This window comes from Colossoma macropomum, unplaced genomic scaffold (genome assembly GCF_904425465.1).
Source record: "Colossoma macropomum unplaced genomic scaffold, Colossoma_macropomum, whole genome shotgun sequence".
NCBI lineage: Eukaryota > Metazoa > Chordata > Actinopteri > Characiformes > Serrasalmidae > Colossoma > Colossoma macropomum.
In genome coordinates this window covers 14,655,397-14,677,822 of record NW_023494791.1, presented here as the reverse complement: position 1 = coordinate 14,677,822, position 22,426 = coordinate 14,655,397, and the positions used below count along the sequence as shown (strand labels likewise).

At 38.2% G+C, this 22,426-nt stretch overlaps 1 protein-coding gene across 5 annotated transcripts in view; it reads left to right on the top strand.

The window, feature by feature from the left end:
• The window catches only part of kcnma1a (potassium large conductance calcium-activated channel, subfamily M, alpha member 1a), a 225,451-nt gene that overhangs the window by 126,283 nt on the left and 76,742 nt on the right, over window positions 1–22,426 (top strand). For all 5 annotated transcript variants that reach the window (XM_036574028.1, XM_036574033.1, XM_036574032.1 and 2 more), the window contains exons 4-8: window positions 7,442–7,535; window positions 8,585–8,696; window positions 18,373–18,448; window positions 19,548–19,623; window positions 20,051–20,221. In XM_036574028.1, coding sequence (XP_036429921.1) covers window positions 7,442–7,535; window positions 8,585–8,696; window positions 18,373–18,448; window positions 19,548–19,623; window positions 20,051–20,221 — 529 coding nt within the window. The remainder of the gene's footprint in view (window positions 1–7,441; window positions 7,536–8,584; window positions 8,697–18,372; window positions 18,449–19,547; window positions 19,624–20,050; window positions 20,222–22,426) is intronic.

Genomic DNA, 22,426 nt, shown 5'->3' with positions numbered 1-22,426 from the left:
GAGCGTCCCTGTGCTCTCAGATCTCCCACACAGTAGGAGCTTGCGTAGAGTTCCAGATTTAAGCTCAGCCTCATCAGAAAGGCAGGGGGCAGAGAAAGAGAGAGAGAGATAGAGGGAGTGAGAGGGAGGCAATGTGGAGGGAGAGAGACAGTTGGAAAGGGATTGGAAAATGGGAAAATGGATGAACAGACATGTTCTCAAAGCTAGTGAAATATGCTCAAAACCAGTTTTGAAGCCAAAAGCTTTAATCCTCTATTACTGCAGCTGAAGGTTAACTAATAATTGCCACTAGGGGTGTAAAATGCATTGATGGAAGGTATTGATTTGATGGGGAAATAACATTTCTACACTGGTTAGAACCAAATTGGTTAATTCTGTTCCACTTACATAGGCTGTATGAAGGTCTAATATTATTAAGCAGTAGGATTGGAAGACTGTTAGACCTGGCAGTTGTTTTTGTGCTGATAAGGACACATCATTGGTGATGGAATTGTATTGTTTGTGGAACATCAAATTGCTCCAAAATATCAGATAGTTTGTAATTATTCACTAGAGGTTACAATGATACAGTAACATGCAAAAGTGTAAAAATCTTTGTCAAATTACATAGTTTGTTGTTTTTTTTGAGTGAAAATAAATAAACGCAAACTTTACAGGGATCCAACTTAAAAATGCATTTTCTGCAGATTTTAGTATACAATTTTAAAATGTAACATTTTTAGGCCAAATTTAGTGTTTTTTTACAGCATAATATCAGTGAACAAACAGTAATTGTGCAACAAAATGTGCAGAAGAGTGTTCCATGCAGAGGATGTGTTTTAACTTATTTTCACTTAGAAAATCAACAAACATGTAACTTGACCCAAACCTTTCGCACAGGTAGCCTAGCGAATGCAGTTGTGTTATCATAGCAAGCAACAAACAGGCCTGATTATTTGTCTAATTTATAATAAATAATGAAATTACTTTGGTTCAACCATGAATTGTGTAGTAGTAATTGTCACAAGATGCTGTAATGTAGCTGTCGTTCCCTTATTCAGTCGTTATCCTTATTCGATATATAATTAGTTTAACATGAGGAGGTGGGTAATGTCATTTTAACTGGCGTTTCCCTGTGATTTTAGTCCCATCTGAATGCACCACATCTGTCATTTTTACAGACTGTGCGGTCCTGCGTCAGCAAAGATTCTGGCACCTTTTACCTTCTATAAAACTCCAGGTTTTATTAATCTTGTGTGAAACACCATGCCATTAAAAACACTGTCATATTTTGTGGACAAGTAGCTTCTTAAATATGGAAGCGCTCAAAGACGCATTTACTCGTGTTCACTGTGCTTAAAATCAAGTCATTCAGACCGTAAAACATAAGAATTACAGAAAACGTTTTATTTTCTATAAATTAATGTTAACTAAAAATAATGTTAACTGGCTATGAATTCCTTAGCTAATGACAATGCTAGTGACACACTGCATTTACTTAAGACTAGACAGATGGTTAGGGTAAACAAAATAATTAAGGGTTTGGACACATTTTCTGCTCTTTACTGAAGTGAAGGCAGTGCGTGAATAGAGCAGCCACTCTAGTCTTTGTCATTTATACTGATATTTCTTTGCCTGTGCGAATGGGTCATAAACATTACAGGCATCTTGTAGTAAAGTGGCGTTACTCCACCTCTTCCTGTACATCTAATCCTGTCTGAATAGTACTATTGACAGTCAGCTCTTGAGATATACAATAATAAGAATGAGAGGCAGCATAACTGTTGTACTATTTAAGACGGAACATAAAATTCAAATAAGAAGCCAACTTGTGTCTCGTCACCCTCTACGAGTCTTGCATGCACTCTCTCACAAGTACACTCAGTCGTTCATGCACATCATACACAGCTATAACATCAAAAATAGTTTTGATGGGCATTTGTAAAATGACAAACTCCTAGATTGACAGAGCTGCTAACCTTTACTAGAAACTTGCAAGCTAGGTTCTTCGCTTTGCTCACATTTTCAGCTAAGGTTGGTTAATTTAAAAGTTAAATATTGTGATGTGGCAAAGACTGTTTTAATAGGGCGGTCAGTAATAGTGAGAGAAATCTGAATAGTGTTGCTGGTAGAAAAACAAAATACTTGCTCTCATCCAGGCTAATTAGGTACATTGATATTGGGATTCCTGGAAACTAATGCATGCAAAAGGGACTGTGCTATCGATATACAGGAAAGTCATGGAGAAAACATTTACAACCATGTTGTAGTTTTGCAAAACTTACCTTTCTTCGCTCTGCTGATGTGTAACCTCATGCAGGCTTACTTTCGTATAGAAGAGTAGGTGGAAGTATTTATGGGGTCGTCAGTCAGATTTCAGGGGTAGCCAGTGCCCCTGACATCATTTGTTCTCTGTTGTGTGATACCATCCAAATCTTGCCTTAATTTGCTGTAGTACTTCTCAGAACTCTCATGAAAGATGTATTCCTTCAGTTACTCACATGGGAGAAGAAAAGACTCCATTCTGCCCAATGGTATCTCAAAAAAGCTGTCTGCAGCACCAAGCTCTTATAACTGAGCTATAGGACAGTCACTCCACTTCACAGCTAATCACACAGAGTTGCTGCAGAGCAGAGGACAGCAGCCAATGGTATTGGAGCCTGGCAACATGCTCTCATTTATTGAAAACCTTAATCAATAGATAGATAAGAAATGCCATTTAATTTTGCTCTGCCGTGTAGTTCCTGCAGTTAGTTTTCATGAAAAGTGAGAACTGTGTGTTTGGGATTTCTGCACAGCAGAGGTGTAGTCTCCATGATACTCAGTTGAACCAGACTAAGTAATTCTGGGTCATTTGTTTTGGTCCGTTCATCATAAAATTTAAAAACAATGTGAAGGGCAGTAGGCATTTTCAAATTTTGTCAAAAACTGAAAAACTGAAAAATGGAGATTCTTTTTTCAAGGTTTTGTTCAGAAAATATATTTTTAAACAAGAAATGATTGTTACTTTTTCCTTAATGGTTTGTTTGCATTTAATCTATGTTATATGGTGTTTTTAGAAGCAAAAGCACACTTGCTGCTGAGAGAAATGTTTTTTTTACAATTTCCTTAGGTAACTAAGACTTTTGCACAGTACTGTACATCGAGCCAAAGCTCGCTCCTTATGATGTGGTCCAAAAAACTCACAAAAATCTGACCAGATATTTCTGACTTTTACATTATTATTTCAGGCTTGACTCCCAGCTCCATATTTTAGCATGTTTTTTCCTGACTCAGTAATGCTACTTCATTGAATTTTGACAAAAAAATAAGTGAAAATGAAATTACACCATAAATTTAATCTGTTAGAGGTACTCATGGAGCTTGCTAAGTTTTTGTTACCTAACATTGCTACATGCTAACTAAGCTAGTTTTGATTGGGTCAGCTATTCACAACATGTCTACTACTTCATACTCCAATATTGATGCATATTATTGTGCATTTTCTGTGTATTGTGAGAAACGTGAAGATCGTATAAGAATTAGTTGGTCCATAGTGCATCTCCAGTCAGGAGTTGTGGTTTAACTTGCAGGCATCATGAGCAATGGGCTGTTGTTTTGAGTGGTAGCTACATGAGATGCTAAGTGCAATATCCTGTCTTCTGTTCGCCTTACTCAGACTTTTCTGCCTCTCCTGTCGGTTTCATTAAGCGAGAGAGACACAGGAGCAGTGCTTTGTGTGTTTTCTCCTTTAAGTGAACCACATGCAGAGACCGCTTCAGGCAGAATCAAAACGGAGAGGCTATTTTTAGGGTCCCAACTGAGGTTTTATTTGTCTGGTGCCCTTGCAGGTGCTAAATCACTCTTATTTTAGAAATGGTGCCTTGGCCTAAATCAATCACTGCAGTATTAACCTGGCCCACCAGAGACAACTCTCCCCCCGCTCGCTCTCACTCACTCTCTCTCTCCTGTCTCCTTCTTGACCCCCTGGTCTCTTTTGTCCAAGGAGCTGGTGAGAAACACCTTTGATTCCCTACAGAGACACTGCTTTAGCCATTATCTATATTATTTTTGCCTATTCGCTTATTTAGTATTTTGTTTAAAATAATGATATATAATGATATATGATATATTTGTATACAGTATTCATGGAGACGAACAAGCACTAAATGCCCCTCTAAATGTTCTGTAACTGCTGAGAAAGGCCTTTTTATTGAATTTTAAAGCCAGGATAAAAGGAGGCTAATGTGAAGAAGCAGAGTTAGCCTGAAATAGCCTTCTCTGTTGTGTGTGTATCCCTCAGGGTGGTACGTCACCACTGTGTGTCCTCCAGAGCCATGTACCTTTCACCACTCCTTACGATAAGGAGCTGAGGCCACCTAGTGTAAGGTTGAGCCTCAGTGGAGCACCTGATCAGGCTTGAGTCCACCCGCAGCCCCCAGCGCTCTGAGCTTGACCTGAAATCAGCCATGTGCTATATAGAGCTGCTGGAAGACAAATTGTCCCTTATGCCACTGGGAGTCCGGGCTCTCACGCTAGGACAACACTGAAGGAGGTAGCAGGTGGAAGGAGAGGGCTTGACCATTGCTATTTTCTGCCTGAACGCCATGTGTCCAGGGGGGGATCCCATGTGATTGCAGAGTGTGTAGTGACATTGAATCTGTAGATTAGGGTGTCTGTCTTCAAGTTGCTTAGCATACACACACTAAGGCCTGACCTTTCTGAGGATTTTGTGATTGATACCGAGACTAATGTTAAGGAGCTAAAAATTCATATTTGAGTTACAACTAACAATTATTTCCATAATTGATTAATCAATCCAGTATGTTTTTCAATTAATTGATTAATTCAGAAAAAAAAACACTGCAGTTATTAGTTTGTCAATAAATAACATTGAGTAATTGACATTATACACAATATTTTGTGTTAAAAATTAAATAACACAAACATTATTTTTCCATTTACACAATGCTGTTTCAAAAATAAAATACCTACACTGTCTTCTAAGTCATATTTGCAAAAAAAAGGACTTTTATCAAAGGCAATTTGCATTGCTCTTGAAAATGCTGTTATAATCAGTATGAAAGGTGCAAAAACAAAGGAACAAATGATTTTCCCTCCTATAATAAAGCAAAGTAAAATTAATTAGTTTCTGTGTGGTTGGCAACATCATAATCAAACTTGATATTACTGACCACCCAACCTGGTTATCATTTGTCATGTTAGACATGTCAGTCTTGAGATTTGACATAGCACAGCACTGACCGTGTGCATGATGCCAACTTTCAAAAAGATAAATTACATTTTACCTGTCCACATAAAAGACACAGAAAACAGTTTTCAGTGACCTGTGTGGACAAGAGGTCAAATTAAAGAAGAAAAGGCTAAGTTTGCAAATCGTAACTGTAGTGAGAGAATGGCATATTTTAGTTGTGCGGTTTAGATGAACAGTTCCAAAACACAATTCGTCCATTCAAGCAACATAGTTTATTTTTCTATTTATTAAAATAAAACGTAACACTTTAGTGACAGACAGTATTTGTAAGGCTACAAGACGCCTACATAAGCCTTTTATGTCAGCAGCCATAAACTTTAATAAAGGCCTCTTCCATGAAGCTTTAGTTATCATAAAGACTGCTTTTGTCAATTTGATTTTTTTTTACCTCAGCAATGGTTATGACAACTGAAGCTTGTTGGAATGAGCCTTTATAAATGTCTATATCCATTTAGGTTTATTTCAGATGTCATGAAAGGCTTGTCATGTAGGTGTCATGTCGCTTGTCAACACTTGGCTTTAGTAATTTGTTTCTAAAAAAACAGAATTAGCTGAAAAACAACCACATGCTCTGACTTTTGACTGTGGTTTCAGTAGTTAACATTAACATTTAACATTTACTGCCTGACGTGATTGTCAGTTGTGAAACATATCAGTTCTGAGTTGTCACATTTTCTAACATAAATAATGTGGTTTGTGGAAGTTTCCCAGAACTGTAGTTGTTTTAATTGTTTTTGTTACATATTATTCATCAGTTATGTCTTATAGAATATTTTTGTGTTTCAACATGTTATAACTTAGCAGTGCTGGGCATGTAACAGACTTGCATATAAACATTAAAGCACCAAATTCACCGAATGGTCATCTTGACATCAAAATAAGCAGTTAATTGTCGGTCCTATATCAGCAGGATTTTTGCCGAGACCTATAGATTGGAGGCATAACTTTATTGGCCAAAATGATCAGCCGACTGACAGATCAGTCGGGTGGTAACACGCATTGACGTCCTGTCCTGTCCATGTTCATAACTTGACAAACACACAGTCTGTTTCAGTTGCACCAAGTGTCCACCGAACACATTATCCACTGCAAAGTATTTTTAGAACATGCTCAGATTATTGTATTATCTCCTTTTCTGTGGCATAGTTGCACAAACAGTAAGCGGGGTTTTCCCTTTCTGTGGCAGCTATAGCATTAGACCCAGATGGATACTTGGTCAATTATTCATGGACTGAATGCTCTGATGTGTCTACAGTGGTTGTTAAAGCCATGTGGCTAGCATGCTGTCTATACCATTCACATTCCTCAACCTTATGTCTGCAAGAATTTCCTCTCCTGATGAACTGTGTCCAGGTTAGAGGTCAGCAGGGCATGTTAATGTGAAACGAGGGCAGGATTGTGCTCTGAGGGATATACAGCCCATGCCAAATGTTCCGCTGTGCTGTAGAAGACTATGCATGGGTGAAAAAAGCATCTGCCACTATATTTGAAAATAGTGATTTTGATGTGGATGAGGAGCACTAGGTAAATAATTACAGATGTTAATGAGCTCTCTCGTCCTCTCTAGTCACATTAGCATGTTTGGTTTAGCTATTCCTTTAAAGTGTGATGAAGCAGACACTGTGATGTTAGTTTGTCCCAATATCTACTAATGTATTTTCTTACTTGACAAGAAACAAAAAGCTGGAACCATGTGGAAATGGAGACAAAAGGAAGAAGAAAACGTGTTCACTAAGAGCCCTTAAATGGCTTTGTTCTGTTAAGCATGTCATTTGAGCCTTTTCTGTTTATTTTACAGTCTCTTTTTTATTAATTCCAAGGCTCAGTAGTTCATAAATAATTGAGACTTGGGGCAAGATCAATGATAATGCCACTGAAAGGGCAACACTACATTAACCTCGCCTCTAAAGCTGATGGCTGTTTATGAATCAGCGCCTTTTAACTTAATTGAATCTGTCAGTAGTTGTTTTAACTCTTTCAGTTCTGTTCTCAGTGGATTTATATGATTGTATTCAACATAATTTATACTGGCATAATTTATAATGGCACAGACGGCTCTTTCGATCTTTATGGCACACTTGAATTATGTAATTTCTTTTCCTCACATTGCAGTCTGTTTTCACATTGCAGCTTGTAGTTAGCATTGCAAATTTGCATTTAGAGATTTTGTGAGTTTTATGAGTTTAAACTTTTTTTTTCTCCCCACAGTCCTATAGAATCCTGTCAGAATTTCTACAAAGACTTCACGTTACAAATTGACATGGCATTCAACGTGTTCTTCTTACTCTACTTTGGGCTACGTGTAAGTATCAGCAGAAGAAATGTGTATTTTGATGTGTATTTGGAAATAGGGCTGGGCAATATGACAGTATTTATTGTTGTTGTGATAAATTACATCACAACATGTCATATCTGAGCTTATTGTGTATATCGTCAACACTTCCCAACTCTATGTTTGACTAATAATTAAGCCCAGTTAGTATTTTTTAAATGTGTCATTACTTTATCTTTTCTTATATATATCAAATGTCAGAAAAATATATTGTGACATATTGTGTATTATGAAACTTCTCAAAATATCGTGATCTTATATTTCTACCATATCAGACACCTCTGTTTGGAAATGTTCTCCAAGCCACAGAAATCCACACATTTCTTATGCTAATTTTATACTGGTGTGATACAGTATTAAACTCTAAACTGTAAAGGCTTGTATAAAGGCCTACATTTCAATTTCTCACTCTCAACTACATAGTTATGAAATAATTTGTAATAGATTTTAAAGTAGTTGATATCTTTTGAGATAAAGAAAGGGAGTTAAAAGAATACAGGCTTCATTTCAGATATTTCCTTGATGTGTCCAGACATTGCATGGATTTGTGAATATGTTAAATTTCATCAGCAGCACAGTTGGTTTAATTTAATAAAGTACTGATTAGCCAAACCAAATACTGGATGCTAACTATAAATAATATTATTTGTTAATTAATATTAAATAATGTTATTTGTTTTTATTCCAATCTTAATGCTTACTGCCCAGTCAAGCAGGATTTTAAATATATTTTCATCAGTGCTTAAAACCTTTGCACAGTACAAGTGATTTGTTGTGTAAATATTAGTATTTTTAATGTGTATTAAGCCTTTGGTAAGCTAATAGAATGGCAAAAATGTACATCGCTCGATTTGCAATGAGAAGAAATGAATCATATTTCATGTCGCAGTACTTAGCATAGCACAAATATCATCCTCTTCTGATTCCCATCCCTAGTTATTATTGTGTCATCACTGAATTATAACTTTGCTTGTAAGGGGTTAAATATCTCTTCTCTCTTTCACTTTCTGTGTCCCCAGTTCATCGCAGCCAATGATAAGCTCTGGTTCTGGCTGGAGGTGAACTCCGTGGTGGACTTCTTCACTGTGCCGCCAGTGTTTGTATCAGTGTATCTGAACAGGAGCTGGCTGGGTAAGTCTCTAACCCATCCCCCCATCCTTCTTCTCCCTCCCTCTCCATCTCACCCCCTCAGTGCTGGAGCCTGGGGCGGCAGTCAATGCCCGCTGAATATCCACAGTGACAGGGCCTCCCTCTGCCGCTGCAGCGATGGAAAGATCAGACAGGAGGTAGACAAGAGAGGGGAATGATGATGAAGAGGCAAAGGCGAATGTTAGGGCAGGCTATCTTATTAAAATGAAGCCCGGGTGCCACAGTTGTTGTCACATCCTGTCGTCTGAATGGCTGAGAGATGTACTGAAATGCCACCTAATGGTTAGGCGAGTGAGGGCAGAGATGACAGGGCAAAAGCACAGGTAAAGGACAGGCATGCAGGCAGAGCCGAGAGGGAGGACGCTGACCTGGATTCCAGTGGTCCAGAGCTGTAAATGCTGAAATTTGCAGAGCCAAAGGACATCAGTGGTGTCATTATTGGTGATGTCATACTGAGACATAGAGTGCATTGTGGGTTGTCTGCATCTTGGAGAGGAGAGATCCTGAGATCAGGGAGGAGGGGAAAGGACCTGTATGTTTTATTGCTTCTCAGCCTGGGGTTTTGTGACCCCTTGGAGGGTTGCAAAATCAGTTTTGGGTGTTGCCAAATAATACATAGGCCTATATTGTGAATGACATTTTTGAGAATGACTTCCATAAAATGTCCCACTCAGTAAACACAGTAAAATCTCCGATGTTGAATTAACATTTACAGTGGCTATTTTTGTCCAGCTGGACCTTAAAAAGTACTGTAGGTGTTCATTCAACACTATGGATTTTTTTGTGAATGATATCATGCTGTCATTTTAAAAGGAATTCTGCTCATTTTTAAAATGTCAGCATAATTACATGGTTAAGATGTAAACAGAGTCGTTCAGAGTGGTTTGATGTGAACTGCTCCATTTTAGAGAAACTTAGTAAGAGCGAGAGTTGTTCACAGTGATTGATAGGAGCCAGTCGTCTGAAGAGTTTAAAGTCTCTAGATGCTCCTTCACAGGAAGTTATTACATGAAATAAAAGTTTTGAGATAAGCTTTTGGCATTAAAACATATTTTTTATAATCTATTTATGATGGAGAGGTACATGCAGTGCATTTTAAGGCAAAATGGATCCCAAAGAAAATGTATTTTTTCAGATTTACCACTACTATGCTGTTTCAACATTACAAAATACTTAGACTGTTTAATAAACATAAAGTACAACTTTAGTGAACAGTAGAATTATATGGGAGTCGTTGACGTTCCTGAGTGAAGTATTGGCAGAAAGGAGCAGTTCATTGGGTGTTTTCGAGTGGATTCGTTTGATAATTCCATTCGTTTTTAAAATTTTGATAATGTGTATCTATCGCTATGTCATGAATGATTCCGCAAAGGCAGCCTAAATTAGAATCATTTGCTAAGTTAGCTAAATTATAAGGATGCCCGCTCAATGTGCAGTGCTCATGCTGCATCCGGCGTTGGTTTGAATGCTTTTTCTTGCATGCAGCACTCTAGTTTTGCTTTTAACATTGTGGACTGATTTTATATAGCTTATCTTAGGTAACCAGCCACAGTGTCTGTTGCTTAAAGCAAATCTACCTGTCAAGTGTAACCATTTAGCCACAGAAGAAGAAGACATGCGGGCCAGATTTAAGAGTAAATTAAAGATACACGATTGGCATTCAGAACCTCTTGCTAGTTTGAGACCCCAGCTACAGGAGAAATGTGAAGAAGGTTCCTGTAGTGAGTGTCAGGAAAAAGTTGAGAGGGATTCATCTGTACAAACCCCCATTTTTTGAGGGTCGTAACTCCAAAACATTGAGACCACTGTTGCATTTGACTGGATCAGGTCAGCTGTTTAAGAGCCAGCAGGGTGGCTAAATGCTCCATGCTGATTCACTTCCCCAATGGTAATGATTTTCTGTCATGCCGTGTCTATGTCAAAGCTGGGGGTGACCCACAGGTGCAGCAAAAATGCAGTGTCAGGGGACTGGGGGAAGTGCACTTGTGATATTTTTGCCTGTGTGTGTGTGAGAGTGACTGTGAGTGTTTCTATGTGTTCTTTTGGCAGGGAGGAACTAGGCCAGTAACTCTGTCCCTCAAAGGCACTGCAGTCTGCACAATAAATGCAAATGCAGCCCCATTCACGCTTATATTAATCCTCATTTTTAGCAGGTTGCACAACAGCATTGTTAAAAAGAAACTAAATAAACATCAACTGTACATTTTGGCACAAAACTGTGTAGACATAAAGTTAATAATGAAACTCTTTATCCTTCCTTACGTGACGTGTGCCATATTCCAACAGCTATGTTGTTTTATTAATAATGTCTTGTTAAGCTAAAATTACAAGGATACGGATGAGGCAATAATTTGTCATGTTACTGTTCACTCTGAAGACTATGAGGTCTAAAACCCTCACTCTGGCCCCTGCACCCATCTCTGAGCCCTGAGGAACAGAGGCTCAAAGATGATGAAAGCATGTGAAATAGCCGCTGTGTGAAATCTCCAGCAAAGTCAGATATGCTCCTTAGATGCAAAATATCATCAGTGGAGTAATCTTGCTCATTAAATGAGTAATTTAGCTTCCTTCATCATTAGAGATACACCAGGGCCTTTAGCCCTAAACCCACTCTATTGATAGTCGTGTCCTAATGAAGAGAAATATCAAACAAATGCTTGTTTTATTTGAATTATTTTAGGACAGTTTTTTTTTTTTGGGTGGCACAGTTGTTAGGCACTAATAATTCACTGCTTGGATGCTTGTAATTGGCAGGCTTTTTAGAGAATATTATTAGAGCATGTGATATTAGAGCACTCTTGCACTCTGCCCTGTATACTGAGAGTTTTCATGTATTTGATACATTACACTAGATAGTAACTATTGTGATATCAATTATGATTATTATTAGTAGTAGATTTGTCAGTGTTAATGCATTTATAACGCCACCAATTTTTTGTTAACACATAGTTTGGCGCTTTGAACCTTTCATAGTAGTGCAGGCTGATGCCCAGCTGCTTATGGACTGTTGCTATCTGTGATTTTAGTCCTTTTAGATCAAGTACAGCTTGTAAATGAGAAGTTCCATTGACGTTGGTGATGAAAACTGGAAAATGCACCCTGTTTTGAAGTTAATAATAAGTTTATGTTTTCTTATATGTTTCTGTGTTCACAAAATGAAAATAATGTTCTTGAATTATTCAGAGAGAAGCTCTGCCCTTTGTCCAGAAATCTCAGACAGAATATCTGCCAGTAGCTCTTTTATGTCAGACCGACCGTGGCTGTTCAACATGGTGTTAGCTTGCATAGGCTTTTATGGGTGGTCGCTAGCAACCGAATACTTTGATCTTTTTTGTTCTTACTGCTCATATTGCTCCAAAAACTATGATGTTGTTTTAATTGAGAGGATACATGAAAAAATAAAGGAAAAAGGAACAGTGATTGGATACCTAATTGTCTGATGCTATGGAATAATTGAGGGAGAGCAGCAACGTTTTAAGACATTTTCACTACTTTATGGCACCAGAAGTCATTTTATTGAACTATTGAAAGTATTAGTAATGTAATGTAAAGTATTATTACATTGGGATGAAGGGATTAAATGAAGCACATTTTGTGGCAACATGTCATTTTAATGCACAACAGATAGCGTCCTTTATGTAGGTCAAAGTTACTTTAAAAGTTTTTGTGTTCAGTTTCAGTGCTGTAATCAGGTGGATAATCCCCTTTGCTTTACTGGTGGAGAAAGCCTCTCCATATTAGCCCAGGCCCCTAATGACTGATCATAGATCTCTTCCTCACTGCACAGCTTTGCACGAACATAATATCACAGAGGCTGTGGTCTCCATTAAATCGTCCTAAGCTTGAGCAGACCTTTCCAGTAATGTTACCTCTTCTGAAATTGGACATTGATTAAGATGACGAAAAAGCATGCCATTAAGGTGAAGGGGAACGTCAAGCTCCACTTTAGGAAAATAGAAATTAATCTTCTTAAAGTGGTGTGAAGTGAGTAGTTCTCCCAGGGGGACCATATGGATTAGGACAAAGGTTCTGTTCAAACGGTGCAAGCCACAAGCCATATTTCTTCCTCCGCCCAGCCAATTAACATCAGTCTTAACCCTCGTTTCACACTGCTGACTGTAAAGCAGAGGCTTTTTGTGATCTAAGACCTTCTTAGAAATGCTCTCTCAGCACTGCTCCTCATGGGCCACATTGAGCAGAGTACAGTAATTACACTAGCTAACATGCAGACATCTCTGGGATATACACAGAGGTTTTCTGGACTAAAGACATTCAAGCTCTCTGGAAATCCCTTATAAGCTCTTGAATTCATATTGGGTATTTGTGGACTGTACTGTACATGCTAGATTAAAGACCCAGCCCAATATCATCTGACAGGTATTAGTTATTTTACTGTAGCATTACAAACGCACTTAGCATGTCATGTTTATGATGTCTCAAACAACGGTGTGTTTCCCCATCTCCCTAAGTGTGCTCGGAAATTATGTTACCTAACACTGCCACCTGGTGGCTGGAAGTGGCTCTGTTTGTCCACACTGTTTTTGTCTCTTGGAATAAAGCAGCTTTGCTGCCACACTGTTGGCATGAAATAGTCCTCACCCTTGCCGGACAGGAAGCGTCTCTGTCAAAAGAACATGACCAGCATTAGAGGAGGAAACCAATTTGTGCTGTAAGCCTCTTTCACATGTAGAATCCCCCCATCTCACGTGGCAGGCCTCACTGGCAGTGCATTCTGGGAGCTATTTCCACGCTGGGAGTAATCCAGGACATTATCCCTCTTTACAAATGTCCATCCCACGCTGATTGAGAAAAGGAACCAGTGACTTGTGATGGCGAGGCACGTGACATGCTGTGTGTGTGTGAGCTTGGGGATGTGAATGAAGCGGGCTAGTGTGGTGCCAAACCCTCAATGAGCATCTGTCATTTGCACACATGTGTTCCCTATGCCTGGCCAAGTGTGTTGCATTGGCCTAGTCGCCTTTACCCTGATCTTCTTCTCACTACCTCTTTCACATCATCTGCCTTGCCTTCTGTTTGCCTCATATGGCAGATTACAGGAGTTTATGTTTAGTTTTTTTTTTTGTTGAAGCGGATGAATATGTAGCTACCAGAATATACTTTAGGGATATTGGAATCATATCAGTATCGATAGATATTTGTTTTAAACAAATAATCTTCTAGGGCCCAGTTTCCCATACGCATCTTAATGTGCATATCATCCTAACTGGTAGAGATAGTGTTCATTGTGCTGTTCACTTTTTCGAACATTTGAGAATTTGAGTTAAGTTATCTTTTGGGCCCAGATTAGATTTGAGCGATGTTTCAAAACGATATTTGATGACATATTTATTCTACTGCAGAAGAGCAGAGTGTTTAGACAGTGCTGGGCTATTATGTGAAATATTTGCATTTTATTTTCTTTACTGCTTTTGCAACATAATATAACAAATATGTTACAGTGTGTTTACAAGTTCATGATGAATGGAAATAGAAATGCTCTAAACTTGCTTGAAAAATAAATTGTGTTCTGTTAACTTCCATTCCAAATTAAGAATGTTTTTCCTTCTTCTGTAAAGTTTTTTGGGTTTTGTCCTGACCGAGATGATATCACTCTATTATGCTAATCCAGGTAGATTCAGTCCCAGATTTCTACAATTTAATAGATGTTTATGTATTGGCATCAGCAGATATGTACATGAAAAATATTGGGTATTGACATCAGCTAATTTCCATATCAGTGCATCCCCAATATTAAGTTCTAACAGTGGTCCAGCTCAAATACAATCCTTTATTGATTACCGATAAATTGATGCAATGAATCATGAGGTCTAAAATTTCATAATTCAGCCAGGATCCTATCAGTATAATTCAGCTTAATTTGATTTTTTGGTACAGTTTAGAATTATTTTTAGAAATACACCGACTGAGGAATAGTGATATAATCAATTAAAATTCATTGTAATGTAATTACAAAATTATTGCAGCTGAATCGTCACCTTCACACTGATGAGTCAGGATGCACTGATGCACTGATTTACACTCTATTAGCTGTATAGTGAAGTTGGCCCACAAGCATAAAGATCACGCATGAAAAGAAAGAGGATGATGCTCCAGCAAAGTACAGTGAATTTCAGCATCTCATGAATTCAGAGCAGGATTATGGGCCTTAATTTAGAGCATGATTACATTACCAAAAATTATTTATTTGCACAGTACATCATAGTATTCCAGCTACATTGCAGTGCTACTTGGGCCCTAGAGGAACAAACATCACCACTGTTAGCACCGTTTGTGATTAATTTTAGGATTATTGTTTTTCTCCTCTTCTTTATTTTTTTCCAATTTCAACTGCTCTAAATCCCCTGAAGGGTTCAGGACATGCAGAAGCGCTTCACCTCATGCAGACATGGCGCATTAGTGTCAGGCAAAAAATATCCCATGAGTCCCTTTGGTGACGAAGAGGGGGCAAAGGGGAGATGTGTGCGTAGGCGTTGCAGATTAAAGCACCGAAAAGATGAGCCAGGCTGCCTCTGCTCGCAGACAGACAGACAGCCAGCACTGCTACAGGTGTCTCTATTAGATTGTATTTCATCCTGGGTGTGTAATACAGTCTGCCAGTCTGGCTCTTTTAGGCTATAGTCTTCCTGAGTTATTAGTCAGAGTTTCCTGTCTATGTCTCAGTATTTTGCTCTTTCTGACTTGACAGTAGATTTAAATTGTTATTTACTGTAAGTTCTGAAGAAGCATCTATTTGAGTGTATGTAAAGTTCTGGACGAGTGAGATCAGAGCAGCAATCAGAATCATGATCTCCAGTAAGATTCTTGTGTTCCGCGGCCCGAGGGGCATCCTGCAGACTGAGGCTGTCCAGGACAACCGCAGACGCAAGAAGTCGTGTGGTGATCTTTTTCACAACGGTTACCGTGTGAGAACAGGAGAGGCTAAAGAGGGCGATGGCCTCCTCTACTCGCTTTTCTCCTGCCTCCGTGTGCTCTCCAACTGGGGTAAGAGAGCGTGGCCAGGTGTTATTGAACAACTACACATTGACTGTGATATACAAACGTTACAGTTTGTTTTTTAGTCGATTGCATTTGTGTTAGGGCTTCATCATATGGACAAAGTAGTTGTATTGCGATTATATTGCTTTATGTTGTGATATGTATGTGCAATATGCATTGTAATATTAAAATCACCTTGGTAAATTTCTACTGTGACTACATAATTTTGACCAAAATATTTATATAATACTTTTTTTATATTATATGAATACTTTGATTCATCAGAACCCACAGAATTGTAATGTGGAACTGTGATTGGACACAGATTACAGTAAAGAATGCTTTGGTTGGTTAGAGTACTTTTAGGGTTTAAGAAAAGCACATTATAAATGTATTATTATTATTATTATTATTATTATTAGTAGTAGTAGTAGTAGTAGTATTAGTATTATTATTATTATTATTATTGGAGGGCTTATTTGCATTATGGCTACCATGATAACTCATGCTCTTAAACTTGATCATTTGATTAAAAAAATAATTGATTAAAATGCACCTTCTTGATGAATCATTTAAAAACACAGTATTTTTAAAATATTTTTTTAATTAGTATAATAATAATTAGTATAATAATAATTAGTCTTTTTAAATACTTTCTAGTTTATCCAATTTTGATCACCAATACAGTATTTTGGAATCTTTTAAAGGTTGTTAAGAGTGTACAAAGTACAGTACTTCGGTACTTGAGTAAAAGTAGAAGTACTTTTTGTAAAACATTACTTGAGTAAGTACAAATATTTTATGTGTATTTCTACAGTAAAAGTAAAAGTACGAAAGTACTCGCTTATGAATGTACTTAAGTAACTCAGAAGTGAGTTATTATAGGTGTTCAATCATTCAAAAATCATTCACATTATGATGGGCAACTTCTGTTAAGGTGACCTGTAAGTTCTACAAAGTGACCTGCAAGTTGACTGCAAATCTAAAAAAGTTAGTAGTTTGTGTGACACACAGGTCTCTTTAATAAAATTTGTTAATCAAAATATTATTATGTAAAGTCTACAGTAACTCTTAGCACTTTAACTTTAGCTACATAAGTCCATTCACAAGCAAGTACTTTTACTCAAGTAATATTTTACTAAGAACGTTTCTGCTTTTTTGTTCACTTACTTTTCAAAGTTTATGCATAATTAAATGGGTAAGATGCAGTTGAAGTCATTTAGAGTGCTTTGATGTGAAATGCTCCGTTGCAGACAAACTTCCAGACTTAGAATTGTCCACAACAGTGATTATGGAAACCACACATGTGAAGAGTTCAATGCTTCTAAAAGCTACCTCACAAAAAAATTTGTTCATGAAACAAAATGAGATACGCTGTCTGATGTCTGGGACATTGTTTTGCGATAGTTTACAGTTATTTTACTTGAATACAAGTACAAAAGTACTTGCTTTTGAATGTATTCGAGTATATTATCTGTAGTGTGTTGGTGTAAATCTTCCCAAACCCTATGTGTGAATGTCTGAACGGTGTGTGTGATATGATGTGAAGTGTTGAGATTAATCTAATCTTGGAGCTGTGTGTTTGAGAGTGTTTGTAAAGCAGGGATGTGAGAGCAGGGCTAGATTGATGTTATGTAAGCAGCCTGGTGAAGCAGGTGTTGCATTGTTCTTTAATCTGGTTCCTGATGCGCTCACTTTGGCACCTATCTAACACTCTCACACTCACACACATGTGAATGTTTTCTCAAACTCACCGTGTAACTTCATGACAATGTAAGACTGTGCACAGCTCGTCTTTCTGTTTGTTTCTCTGAATTAGTAAGTACTGCTCTAGTAACCACTGTCACTGCTTTGAATTCAGTAGTGGGTATCACTTCAAATGAAAATAATATTTAGTTTTCAGAAAAGCCTTAGAATTTGCGTGTTATTATTGTTATTTTGCTATTCGATTTAAATGTGAATATACAACTTAATGATTAATAACATGGAATTATATTTACATTACATTTACATTCTGTAACAAAAAGTCTTTACTGATGTTTTTCTGATTTTGTCAATGTTTTTCTGGTTGTTTTTGCTTGTCTGTTTTTTTTTGCTGTCGCAAAAATGTGTCAAAAAGTAAAAAATGATGTTTAAAACAGGATAAACAGGATTATGTGCAAAACAAGACTACACGCACAGCAATGACATTTCATCAAATTCAGTTATACTACATAAAAAAGTTAATCTCCTTTTCTAGCAACAAGCACAAACATGGTATCAGTTGAAAGTTTTGGCATTACACATTTGATGGGATTTATTTGCTTGTTTCACAGAGTACGATTGAGAAATAATAAAAGATTACACCGAGCTTCTTGATCACTGTGACTGTTAAGGGTTAAATTATGATTGTAAAGCCCTGAGCATTTTCTGAATATTTTATATACACTGGATGCATATGTATTGTCATTGTACACTACCACACACCTACTCAGAGAAGGGGTTCTTTATTTTTACTATTTTCTACATTTTAGAATAATAGTGAAGACATCAAAACATTAGACCAGTAGGCCATCAAAGTGTTTCCCGACTTACTCCTTTTCCTGATTGTTTATTGATGTTTTGTTGGTGTCAGCCATGGAAATTAATGGCTTGTAACCTTTCCCCTCTTTTTGTCTTGCAGGTCTGAGATTTCTAAGAGCCTTGAGATTGATACAGTTCTCAGAAATATTACAGTTTTTGAATATCTTAAAAACAAGGTAAGGCCGACCACCTGCTCTCACACACTCCACAATGTTCCTTTGTTGCCAAGTAATGACTGTGATGGTAAGACCTTAGTTAAAGGTACAATAAGTAGCGAAACATTTCGCTTGTATGTGCACATTGCTGACTCACTGCTCATCACATGGCTGGCCACATAGCTTGGCAAAATGCTGCAACGGGAATTAAGGTAATCGGACTGTACAAGCTAAAGCTAGCACATTTTCCTGTGTGAGCTTAGTCTTCGTCTCACGTAACTGTCTCTATCTAGAGCCCTCAATCTTAAGTTCATTCTTCTTATTGTACCTTTACACTATACAGAGTTAACTTAGTGAGTTCCTCCTCTGAATCTCCGCACTCTTTGTGCGTCTCTAGTAGTCGTCCAGCCGCCTCTCAGAGAGCCCTGCAGCCTCCCAGCTTTGACCCAGATGTCAGGCACAGCTTATAGCTCGGCAGAGTGTTTTATGTTAATCCCCCACTGTATCTACGTTTAGCCTGCTGTAGGTAAGAGAGCACGGTGCAGCCTTATGAGTGGAAACGCCTGGAGCTGAGGCTCACAGCGAACAGGCCCTCCTCCAGCAGATCAGGCACCCCCTCTGACACTGTGTGGCATTTTGATGCGATTAAGTCAAGGAATCAGAGAGGAGAGGAAAACACAGCATGCACTCTGTGGTCATAAGACTGGTAGAAGGTTATTTCCATTGCCACCTCCGAATTTGTGTTTTATTCTTTAAGTGCGGTGGGCAGCTTTGGTGCAAGTGAGTCTCCTCTCATATTTCACCATGTGAGAAATTGCTGAAACCCACGCGAGCAACTCTTGCCCAAATGGCAAATCAGAGCGTTATTTGCTCATAGAGCTGAACAATTTGGCAAAAAAAACATAACTGTAGTCAGGGCCAGGATTCCCACTATGTAACTGGATATGAAATGGTCATTTTGTAATAACCTGTGTATTTGCTCCCAGTAAGCAATGAAGTGGCGGCGCCCCTGGCCAACCTCGCCATGTGTGTGTTGGGCTCAATAGATGACTGATTAATCTGTACGTCAGTGCGATGTGTTTCACTTTGAGAGGTGTGATGTAACTCTCGTCTCTCACAGTAATTCCATCAAGCTGGTGAACCTGTGTTCCATCTTCATAAGCACATGGCTCACAGCTGCAGGATTCATTCATCTGGTGAGTGAGAGAACACACACGAGCCCCTCCAACCCCTCCCTAAAATGAACAAACATCTGAGTATAGGTAACAAATGGTGAAGAGGAACAAAGCACATACCAAGGCCGATGCCTTCATTCAGTATCTGTAGTCTTTTGTTGTAGCAAAGATGCTAAAAATTCAGTTTTTCTTTCTATTCCCTTATCAGGATATGCCAGAGGACATCTGTGCCACTAGATGGCAGCAGAGACTCTGATCTACAGTAAAGCCACCTGTTTGGTTCCTCTCACAGTTCCTCTCAAGCACGTAAAACCCCTCTTGGGTGCCCCACATTCAGTGGTGGCTATAATCTGAATAAACAGTAGGTGGCTGTAGAGGATCAGGCTTAGAGCTGTGCTTGGAGGCCTTGGCTCATCTCAGTAATGCTATTATGCTCTCCCCCCTTCAGGTGGAAAACTCAGGGGATCCTTGGGAAAACTTCCAAAATTCTCAACCGCTTTCATATTGGGAATGTGTGTACTTACTCATGGTCACTATGTCCACGGTGGGCTACGGAGACGTCTGTGCAAAAACCACTCTCGGCCGCCTTTTCATGGTCTTCTTCATTCTCGGCGGTCTGGTAAAAATGACTTTCCTCTCATCTGCACTTTGTCTTGACAACCCTCTCCACACACATCATCCGTCACTTCACCTAGAGACTAAGACGACCATTTTCTATACGAAGCCCATAACTGTCACCTACCCATAGTCTTCATAACGTCCCCATGAAATACTTTCCACTTTGTATATTTCCACAGTGTCTTCACAATGCCTGTTCTCCACTGTCAAAAATCTCTCCTCCTGTTTTACCACTGTAGCACATGTAGAATTTACATGTACATGTATGTTGAGTAGAGTTTTCATAGTTATTTGTCTGAGATACCCAATATACTTGTTACTTCTGATTAAGAACATGTTGTATTTTCACTAATGTTAGTATGTAAGAAATGTTATGTATTTTGACAAAATCTGATAATGTTGTTGCTATTCTTTTTAAGCAGTTGCGGTTTCAGGAGACCCCACCCTTCTGTGTCCCTCCCCGAATTCCAACAAACACAGTGGCAGGAGGATGGCCCATAGTTCTGTCTGAACGTCACCACAGCAACAGCAGCCTTAAACACACTGCTACACTAACCTTTAATGGTAGCTTCATATACCAAGACCAGTCTAGTTTTGGCTAGATACCAAATAGTTTTCAAATATTCAGTAGTTTATAGTGACTGTACAGCTAAACACATACAGCTTATAGACTTACAGAATACATTATAGGCTCAATACTTATCATCTTACAATCATACATCTTACAGTCTTCAATCCAGAGACAATAATTATAATGAAACACATAGAAGTTACAGACCATAATACACACCAAATATATATAGCCAAACACACACAGCTTACAGAATACAATACAGACCCAGTAAATATAGCCAAACACAGCTTACAGAATACAATACAGACCCAGTAAATATAGCCAAACACAGCTTACAGAATACAATACAGACTAATTAATTCTAGCAAAAATGATACAGTTTACAAATCAAATGCAGTTTGATGACTACGAAAAAGATTCAGTAGCTCCAAGCACATGCAATGTTTGCACTGTTATACAGACCAGATACCTATAGCCCAATATATACAACTTATGACCAACCAAATAACTATAGCCACATGAGTATAGCACAAATTGTGGCTGTAATGAGAAAACTTCATATTTCTAAAATAGTAACTTTATAGCAAAAGAAAAAAACTCTTCAACATCTCTGAAAGTAAAATATTTGTAAAACAAATTGTAAAAAAATGTACTTTTCAGAATTTAATTTTCTAAAATGGTAACTTTACAGGAGAAGGAAAAATGCTATTAATATCTGTTAACATAATGAATTTTCTGTTGATCCATTTGTCATGTTTGCACAATGTGAAGGGCAGCTGTTGTTTTAAATAGCAAAAATAAATAAATAAAATGAACAGTACAGATAAAGAACTAACCCAAATAGCTACAAGCAAATATAGTTTACAGGCTGCAGTATAGACCAACTACAAGCAACACATTTAACAACTCCAGTCCAAATATAAACCAAACAGCCAAATAGTTGCAGTGTACACAGACAGAAAGCACATTAGATACAGGTCATATTCCTACACAGAGCAGATCAGATACAGACTACTCTCAGATGCAGAGCAGACACAGACCATGCTGAAACACAGATAAAACCCCAGCTGTCATGGCGTTACCATAGCGATGTGTTCTTTCTTTGTTTCAGAGAGGCCTGGAAGTTATCATAGCCCTGTTCCCTGCTTTCTATCAGCAGCCCAATTAATGACTTCAGTATGGAAATGTTGTAAAGCGTCAGCTCTGATCAGACAGATGTCATAATTCATTCTGGCCCCAGAGAGCAGCTTGGATTTAGAGGAAGGCCTCAGACAGGACAGAGATCTGCGTTCAGGAGGCAAAACAGAACAGAGCTTTAGTCAGGACAGGAGGCTGCAAACTATGCAAAATGCATCCAGCTCATTTCCAGCCACACTAATGAGTCTTAATGTGTTTTGCAGCTGTGGGCGCTCGGCCTGGACTATTCAAATCAACCTGCCACATCATCAGTGTTTGTTGGACAAAACATGGCACATAGGTTTTTTTTTCTCTTTTTCTACCCCTTTTTTTTTCTTTTTTCCTCTTCATGAGATGGTGCCGTCACAGCGTGACGGATGATCAGCTACGTTTTTTCACTTTTTACATTTTTTTTTTCTGAGCCAGTGGCCTCTTCACTGAAATCTTTACTTTTTT